Consider the following 9,983-nt stretch of genomic DNA (forward strand, 5'->3'; position numbering starts at 1 on the left):
CCCTTTTCCCTCAGGCGTAGGCATGGCTCGGGCACGGGCGTCGTAACAAGGCAGCACCCTCGCATAGCGAGGCTGCCTCTCCTTCCCCCGGGTGCAGGCATCGCGAGGCTAGAGGCACGGATGCCACAACAAAGCCTCACCCTTGCGTAGCGAGGCTGACCTTCTTCTCCCGAGTGTAGATGAGGCTTGATGCCTGATGGAACGGGGCGCATGCGGACGACCAGCTGGGGACCCTCGCATAGCGAGGGTGAAGTTTGGATTGGCAAGTGGCCGAAGGCCCTCGCCTAGTGAGGGTGACTCTCTTATCCCAACTCCCTCACCATCATGTGACGCCCTTTTAGGATGTCTCGTAGTATAGAGCTTCACTCGTGAATAGAATTCACAAGGAAAAATTTCCACATTTACATGTGCGTTATCTGATTGAGAAAAACATTGACTTATTAGTCAAGGACGACATTAGCACGTTGAGTGATGGTCGTAAGGCATCGACTTATTAGTCAAGGATGACAATAGCATTTAGCGCTAGTCGTAAAACATTGACTTATTAGTTAAGGGCAGCAATAGCGTGCTGTTCGCTGGTCGTTATGGTTATGCTTAACCAAGAGCGCATCATATGCTTGACCAACCTATTGGTCATAGAAAACTCAGTGCTAGGTGCATTGGGCTAGCTCCAAGGCTGGTTATACAGATGATAGGGCAGCGGGCCCCGGGGTGACTTATTAGTCTCATATCTTAGGGTTGGGTCCCAACATTGACTTATTAGTCAAGGACGACCTTAGCACGCTAAGTGTTGGTCGTAAAGCATTGATTTATTAGTCAATGACAGCTTTAGCACGATGAGTGCTAGTCGAAAAGCATTGGCTTATGAGTCAAGGATGACAATAGCGCGCTGAGCGCTGAAGGATATGGTTTAGTATAACCAGGAGCACATCATACGCTTAACCGATCTATTGGTTAGAGAAAACTAAAGTGTCAGGTACGCTGGGCCAGCTCCAAGGCTGGTTATACAGAGGATAGGGCAAAGGGCCCCGGGGTGACTCATTAGTCCCATATCCTAGGGTTATGAACTAGTGTGATTTATTAATCATGTGTTTGGGCGCTGAGCCCAGTATGATTCCATAATAATGTATTTTGGGCCTTGGGCCCCAGGATGATGCATTGATCATTTATCTAGGGCAATTGGCCCCATATGACACTGTAGTCATTTATATGAATGGTATGCATGCATGAGTAGGGTTATTACTACTAGGCATGCTTATTATGATTTGGAAATATGTTATTAACTCCTTATAAGCATGTTTAAGTTTTCTTGCTGAGCCTTGTTTCACGGGTGCTATATGGTGCAGGTAAAGGGAAAAGAAAGATGGACCATCCATGAGTTGGAGAGCTTAGGTGACGATGTGTACATATGTGGTTGCTCGACCACCACGACCGAGGGTTTAAAGAAGAAGTAGGGTCAAATCCTATTTTGTCGCTTAGGTCGGCAAGTTGTAACTCTTTTATTTTACTAACCTTTTAATGTATTTTGGGATCCCATGTATACAGTAAACGTTTTAGTGAAACGTTTGTATCTTTGACCAAAATTTTTAACCCTAACCGTTAATCACGTTTAGTTACATTGTTATGACCAAATGACTCGTTTAGTGAGTTTAGCACTATTTAAAACACATAGTGTAAAGGTTCCTGAGTAGTAGGGCATTACACTAAGGGTTGCGACATGCCTCCCAGACAGAAAGCCCCCTATCTGGAATTCAATACACGGGCTGCAACTTGCCCCAGAGAGTCGCGGTGCGCCTCTGAAACATAACCTCACCTAGGCCTTGGGTTCACATAGGTCGCGGTGCCTCAAGAATAGGGTCGTGACACGACCCTTTGAACCCAGATTTTCCTGTTTTTCCTCAGCCAAAACCTTACTAAAAATCATCCCAAACATAACCCAACATTAGAACTCAATCCTAGAACATTATCAATACAATAATACCATCAAAACCCAACCCTAAACTCACTCAAAACTCTAACAAAATCTCAAAATCAACTTGAGCTTCAACACTCAAGAACACCTCAAAACATAAAGAATTACAGGTAAGCACAGAGGATTCTTACCTTTACTCTATCAAGCTACAAACCCCAAGCTGCTTATTCCCAAGTTCTAACTTTAATCCTTCAAGTTTTGGGCCTTTTCTCCTCAAAATTCCAAAACACCTCAATGCAACGAGAGAGAGAGAGAACTGAATGAATAAGAGAAAGAAAGAACTGATTACCTTTGGTTTACTCTGTTTTTGAGGTTTCCTACAACTGAAGGAAAGAGTGACTAAGTCACTACTTTTGGTACAAAATGACCTAGATGCCCCTAGTGCTAAATCTCTCTCTCAAAGCCCCTCAAGGGCAATTTTTTCATTTGTCACATATCAAGTTAATCCTCAAGTGGTCCTACAAATTCCCAATTAATCTCGACATACCCAAATAATCATTAAATAAATACCCATTACCTGTTCAACCTCGAATACGTACAAGATTCCCAAAATACCCCTGGGTTCACCCCAAGCCAAGTATTTGACCCCGTTGTGCCTATTCCGCTAATCTGCCCCCTAGGATAATCTCAAACCAAAAATCTCAAATATATCTTCCTAACACTGGGGTCTCACTCATAACACATACATAATTAGATTTATGCCCTCAATAGACCAAAATTACAAACGTGCCCCAATTTACAGAAATGGGCCCACATGCATATTTAATACACATAAACATGCATATCTAGTCACATTACCACACAAATCATTTATACCACATAATCACACGTATAATCCATTAATCGCACATATAATTCCAATTAGGTCCTCCAGGTATAGTAATCAAGGCACTCAACCTTAATAACAAACTCGGGACGTTACAACTATCCCCTCCTTATTAAAATTTCGTCCTCCAAATTTATTCACACATCTCGGGATACTAATTCCACAAACTTGACTATAACTCCAGGGTCAGGTCCTTTACCTTGCCACTTCTTTGTAACACCTTCACAAGAAGGATAATCTTATTCTGTACGACTTTATCTCTTTATCCAGAATTTCCACTGGCTTTTCCTTACACAATAAGTTTTGCTAAATTTCCAGGGTCTCCTCACCCAATCAGGGGTCGTACTCGACACCCATTTCCTTAACATTGGCACCAGTAACACCTTATGAGGTTCTACCCATGATGGGATAAGGTTAATTTGTAGGCCCCTGGTCTAATCCTTATTAAGATCTCACAAATATATCAAATCCAGAGTCAAACTCCTCTTTCCTTTTCGAACCATCTTATCCTTGTTAGCTTGTAATACTTAGAGAAATGAAAGCTCCCCAATCTTTGAACTTCACGTTCCTATATTTAGATTTGCGAACTCTTATGTCCTTTCAATAACGCAGACACTTCTGCCCTAGCGATCCTTAATAATTTCACTAGTCCTCTGAGCCAATTAAGAACCAAGATACTTCCTGTCCCTAGTTTCATTTTCCTAGAATAAGCACTTCTCATTCCCTATCTCACAATATCTTACTTAGAGCCACTCTAGTCATCGACCAACACTCATCACCATGACAATCCACTCGAGGGACTGTATTTACCTCAAGGTCCCATAACTCACATATTCGAAGTAAAACACTCAAAGTCTGAGTTATTCCTTCAAGTTATCAATTTGTCTGAAGGCAACCATTAATTCCAAATCTCAATCTTATATTCATCGCCCTCTATGATCCTTTTCCCGAACCTGGTAACCTAAGGGTCTCAATCTGACACTATCGACTTTGGTGTCCAGTGGAGACGTACGGTCTCCTTTCGTACATACTCCCTCTTTTGATATCTCACTCACACCAACCATAGTGTGTTAACCCAATAGGTCAAGTCGCAACTTTTCGCATCTACTCACCTCATCTGCAATCTGAGGTGATCCACCCTTAGGGTTCATACTTATATTCCTCCATATTAACTTCAGGATACCCTAGAGTCATAATAGGCTTTTTGGCTCTTGATTATCATTTCTCACTTACTAAAAGATTAGGCAGCACGCCTCCCAATATAAAGATTTTAGGTCTTAATGCCCATTCAGACTTCTTGGAGACAACAATCATAAGGGTTAATATAATATTCATCTAGAATCTCCACCTCGACGCCAGCTCCATCAAATCAGTCATTCGATCCTCATATCTTAACCTATCCATGCTAAAATGGTAGGATCCTTACCAGATCTTCTTCTTCTGTATTTCATTCTTCATAGAGGTATATCCGCCAATTATCATTCACAGGTTCCACACCAATCCCGGTCGTTACCCTACCTGGCTTTACCCTAGTCAATTACTGTCAACTTAAAGTCTCATTCAGAGCATATATTTCCTTATTCCTCTATATACCATGAAGCACAAACAACCACCTTTTCAGTCTACACACGGGCGCACCCTAATCCTTGACGCATCGCACTAATACTCCATGTTTTAGGCAAGGACAGTGTCCATTGCAACGCCCTCCTGTACCAGCCCATCACATGCATATCCTAATACGATGGCATCTGAATCAACCCTTATTTGAACCTCAGGGAATCTGACACACAACTATCTATTCAAACAAACTTTAGGTTTCTATGTTACTTTAATCAAGGATATAACAGTCCCCGACGATGCTTCAAGTTAAAGTCGAGGTGTCTCACTGTGTTTCTTGCTGGGAATATATGGCTTTACTATTTGAAAATCAACAATAAATTATGATAATAATGCAATATTCCAAACCCTAGATGTTGATCAAGATTCAAATTCAAAGTATGAAAGCAATTCTTGATAATCAAAGAAACATGTTCATGATGAATGTTAATCTTTTTTTTTTTTTTTGAACAAAAGAAAAACTTTATTAAAAAACAAACCAAAATTACAAAACAGAGAAACAGCTGCTACAAACCAGCAGGCTGCTAGCTCAACCAGACATTAAACAGAACAATACAAAAACACTACCAGCTCTCTACTACCTTACGAAAATACATGTCCCCTTTCCTATGAGAAAGAGAACCCAAGCTCAACACTCTATACTTAACCGAATCCTTGATGTCCATACTAATTCTGCTGGCCATTTTACAAACAGAATCGAAAATACAACCATTCCTGTTGCACCAGATAAAATACCAGGAAGCTGAGATCACAGCATTAATAATCTGGTTCTTCACATTATGCTTAGTTAACAAGCACCAACGATTAAGTTCCTCATACGATTCAGGCCAATGGAAATAACCCAGCCACCTACCAATTTCCTCATAAACTTTCCTGGAGTAGATGCAATCCATGAACAAATGGCTATGAGTTTCTAAACCAGACTCACAAACAGGGCAGAGAGCAGAGGATAGATGCAAGAACCGGCTCAAATGATCTTTAGTAAGTAATTGATTGTTGAAGATCTGCCAGTAAATGAATCTATGTTTGGGCACAATAAGTTTGTTCCACACTGTATCAGCAAATCCCACAGTTTTTGCAGAAATAAGAAAGGAATAGACATGTTTGATACGGAATTTACCTCCCTTAACAGCTTGCTTCAAGCATCCCTCATCAATAACTTGTCTCAGCCTCAACAATTTCTTAACATACCAGCACATATCTTGACTGATAGGAACATTCCAAACGTCAAACTCCTTCAGATAAATGGAACTAATCCATATAACCCAAAGGCAGTCTTGTTTTGAAGTTATCGCCCAAATGAAGTTAGCCATCAAAGCCATGTTCCATTTCTTACCTTCTCGAAAACCGATACCACCCAGTTTTTTAGGGAGACAAACCTTTTCCCAAGAAGGGAGATGCAACTTGCTTCTATTCCCATTAGATCCCCACAGAAAATCCCGACAACTTTTATCAATGGCAGCAGTGATTTTGGACGGAAGTATGAATATACTCATCCAAAAATTCCTAATACCAAGCAAAACTGAGTGTATAAGTTGAGCCCGACCAGCAAATGACAAATTTCTACTCGCCCAACAATTAAGCTTCTTATTCAACTTATCCAGAATCACCCCACAATCTGAAGCTTTCCACTTAGTAGGCCGAAGGTGAACCCCCAAGTACTTCAGCAGAAAGGAGCCTTCTTCCATCTGCAACATCTCAAGAATCTGAGCTTTGATGGGATCCTTAACCCCTCCAAAAAAGATATGGGATTTAGATTTATTCGCAGAAAGCCCAGTAGAATCACAAAACACAGTGAAAGCTTCATGAATCTTACTTACTGAACTGACATTTCCTTTACAGAAGATAATCAAATCGTCTGCAAAACAAAGGTTAGTTAACCTAATATGTTTACACAAAGGATGAAAACCAAAGCCTTTTTTATTAGAGTAATGCGCTAAAAGACGAGTAAGGTACTCCATAACAAGCACAAACAAGAGAGGAGACATGGGGTCCCCTTGCCGAAGGCCTTTTTCCCCTTTGAAAGAGCCCTGAATTCTCCCATTCATTAACAGATTATAGCTGGTACCCTTTAAGCAAGCTAGAATCCAGTCAATAAATCTAGAAGGGAAGCAAAGATGCTTAAGCAAATCCTCCACAAAATGCCAATCAATAGTGTCGTACGCCTTACTCAGATCTATCTTCATTAAGCATCTTGCTGAAATATTCTTTCTAGTGTATCCCTTAAGGAGATCCTGGAAAATCATTATATTATGAGCAAGAACTCTATTTTTTATAAAAGCCCCTTGATTACTATGAACCAAGAAGGGAAGCACTTCCGAAAGTCTGGAACAAATCATCTTCGATATACATTTTTAAAGTGTATTACAACACGCGATTGGACGATAGTCACTAGCAGAGCTCGGATCAACTATCTTAGGAATAAGAGAAATCACAATTTCATTCAGCTCCTTCGGCAAGTACCCATCCTGAAAGAAATCCAACACAGCAGTGGAAATTTCATCTCCAATATCTGACCATAACCCCTTAAAGAAACCCTATCCAAAGCCATCCAAACCAGGACTTTTAAAGGAGTGAATACTAAAGAGAGCCTTCTTCACATCTCTCTTGGTAAAAGGTCTCAATAATCTGACTTGAAGGTCCAAAGACAATCCATTACCCTAGAGAATACAGTTGATATCAATCTCTTTAGAAGTCCAACTTCTCCTCCCCAATAAATTCTTAAAATGGGAAAGAAAGTGCTCAACAACTTTAGGAAAATCTTCTTCTATTTTGCCTCCAATAGAGAAGGAAGTAATTCTATTATCAACTCTTCTCTTCCTCATAAAAGCATGAAAGAATCTTGAGTTTTCATCACTAAACTTGAGCCAATTAAGTTTACTTTGCTGTTTGAGATAACTAGCATAACGGTTCTGTAAGACTGAAACCTTGTGTTGAGCTTGAGTAACTATTTGATGCAGAGACAGATCAGTCGGGTTAGCTGCCAAAGCCTCCTGAACTCTACTAAATTCCTCCTTAGCCTCCCTATAGTTCAAAACAACATCTCCAACCTCCTCCCTGTTGAACCTTTTCAGCATATGTTTCACTCGAAAAAGCTTCTTGACCACCTTGTTAAGACCTCCACCAGAACCAACTGGAGCATTCCAGCAACACAGAACATCGTCTCTGAAACCTCTATACTGCGTCCAATGGTTACCAAAACGAAAAGGAATGAATCCCACCTTGTTAACTTCTTGACTTCGAATCACATAGAAACTATGATCAGAAATGCAGTCCCATTTGAAGCAAGCTACAGTTTTCGGGAACTCTTCCAGCCACAACTCATTAATAAAAACTCTATCTAATTTAGAGAAAATACGGTCTCCTGCCTCATGTTTGTTCGACCACGTATACTGAGCACCAGCACATTTAAGTTCCTCAACTTGGCCTAAAGCTAACCAATCTTGAGCATCGGCTATATCCTTTGCAAGGATTTGTCTACCACCATTCCTATCTTGGTAGCTAAACATGGCATTAAAGTCTCCAAAAATTATCCAAGGAAACTTTAACTGACCAATACTAGCTAATTTATCCCAAAGTTTTTTCCTCTCCCCCATAGAATTACTTCCATAAACCACAGTAGCAAAAAACATTGTCTGCTGGCCACTCACTCTGATTCTACAATGAACCAGTTGAGGATCTTCAAGCAAGATATCAACCTTCACAAACTTAGCTTGCCACAAGACTAAGATTCTACCAGAAACAATAGGACTAGAAAAGTAATCCCAATTATGAAAATTATTCTAAAAAATTTCCTTAAGCTTCTCATGTTTCACCTTAGTCTAAAAAAAAGCTCCAAAACCCACCTTATTCTCCTTACAAATGCTAAGAATAGCATTTTTCTTATCTCTTTTATTCATACCCCTCACATTCCACCCTATCATATTACAAACTTCCATTACTTAATTGGGTTAGATATTGTAGCCAAATGACCAACCCCAGTATCCTGTAACACAACATAACCATTTCCGGATATAGCCTTGCTAGAGCTATATCTGACTTATGAGAATCTGCCATACCCTGTCTAGAACCTCTCCTCTTAGGAGTAATCCAGTTTCCAGCATCAACAGAACTCCCTGTTCCAACTTGCTGAACAACGTTAGAGGTATCCTAAACAACACAACTAACCTTTGAAACCTTTTGCTCTAGAGATCGACTAGTCCTCCCCTCCTCTTCATAACTTGAGGATTTATCCTCTCTGGATACAAGGCTAACAACCCCAGAAGGCTGTTGAATCACCTCCTCTGAATTGACTTTGATCTTGTCTAATTTAGCGCCATTCTCAACAGAAGATTTCTTCTTCCAACTCAAACCATTATTCTTGTTACAATTTGCCATAATATGACCTAAATTCGAGCAAGCAGCACATTTAGAGGGAAGCCATTCATACTCCACCAACTGTTCAACTAATTGATCCCTTTCATTGATAAAAGAAATAGATTTCGGAGGGTGATCCGAAATCTCCATATCCACCAGAATTCTAGCGTATTTCACCATCGATCTACTTTGTGTCACTTTATCCACCATAACCGGCCTCCCAATTGTGCTCACCATAGCACTGAGACTATTTTTTCCCCAGTATTGCAAACCCAAACCATTCAGCCTAATCCAAACCGGCACCGACCTGACCATTCTCACTGAGTCCATATCTGGCGTCCAAGGACGAAGAACCACCGGTTTTTTATCAAAATGTATGACTCCCGTTTCCAAAATCAGATCCCGAGTTGCTTCATCCTTGAAGTTAACAAGGGTAAAACCTGAGTGCATTCTAACTATCTTATCAACACCTAAGTTGCCCCAAATTCTCTTGACAAACCCTTCAAACACTCTAAAAGGTGGGTTAGCTCCCAGCACAATGCAAACAATAGCATTCTTCCAGAATGAGGCTTCAGTCTCCACCTCCTCCATGTCTAATCGAGCCACAATTTGGTCACCCATTTTCAAAGGTTCAGTGTAATTTAGACGAGTGGAAGGGGTAAGAACCTGGTTCGACTTAAAATTACTCCATACATCCTTAGCCGACCTCTGAAATTCAGATCCCTTAGCCTCCTCAGCCCAACTCACAGAATAAGGAGAGGAGCGATTCACATTTCCAACACGATTCAACTCTACACCACGTTCCAACTCCAATTCGTCACACGGGTCATGAAATTCTTCATCAGGAATCATAACAGGTACCTCATCTTGGATCGAAGGGAGGTCTTCCACCACCTCATCGGAAACCACCGGCTTCGATAAACCTTTCTTCTTCCGAGCCATGGGAAGAGAGAGAGAGAGATATCACACGCCTTGTTAGAGGCTCGAATGATGAATGTTAATCTTGAATATAATGAACTAAATGATTAAATGATGATAATATGAACTTAGATACATTTAATCATCTATATCAACAATGAAAAACATAATAGAGTGACAAAATACAAGATTAGGGTTAAAGCTTTGTATTGAACAACTTGAATTTTCAAATTTGGAGAACTTCTAAGGCTTATACACAATATGGATATTGTTGTCCAAAATCTCTATTCCAAG

General features: G+C 40.4%; 1 protein-coding gene across 1 annotated transcript; it reads right to left on the reverse strand.

Moving 5' to 3' along the window:
• Window positions 1-6,769: 6,769 nt before the first annotated feature.
• On the reverse strand, window positions 6,770-9,713 carry LOC133825149 (uncharacterized). Its single transcript, XM_062258135.1, has 4 exons — window positions 8,592-9,713; window positions 8,392-8,543; window positions 7,087-8,165; window positions 6,770-6,927 (listed from the first exon to the last, which is right to left on the reverse strand). Exons 1-4 carry the CDS (start codon window positions 9,711-9,713, stop codon window positions 6,770-6,772), a joined length of 2,511 nt encoding a protein of 836 aa, XP_062114119.1.
• Between the last annotated feature and the right edge of the window lie 270 nt (window positions 9,714-9,983).

The sequence above is a fragment of the Humulus lupulus genome, chromosome 1, assembly GCF_963169125.1.
Source record: "Humulus lupulus chromosome 1, drHumLupu1.1, whole genome shotgun sequence".
In the NCBI taxonomy this organism is placed as follows: Eukaryota; Viridiplantae; Streptophyta; class Magnoliopsida; order Rosales; family Cannabaceae; genus Humulus; species Humulus lupulus.

Bases quoted from the DNA above. Each gene is read 5' to 3' on its own strand.
- LOC133825149 (XM_062258135.1), bottom strand. From the start codon at position 9,713: ATGGCTCGGAAGAAGAAAGGTTTATCGAAGCCGGTGGTTTCCGATGAG. The intron at 8,544-8,591 runs GTTTCAAAGGTT...AACGTTGTTCAG, and splicing joins GTCGATCTCTAGAGCAAAAG to CAAGTTGGAACAGGGAGTTC. The intron at 8,166-8,391 runs GTTGGTCATTTG...TTACTTTTCTAG, and splicing joins TTGTGTTACAGGATACTGGG to TCCTATTGTTTCTGGTAGAA.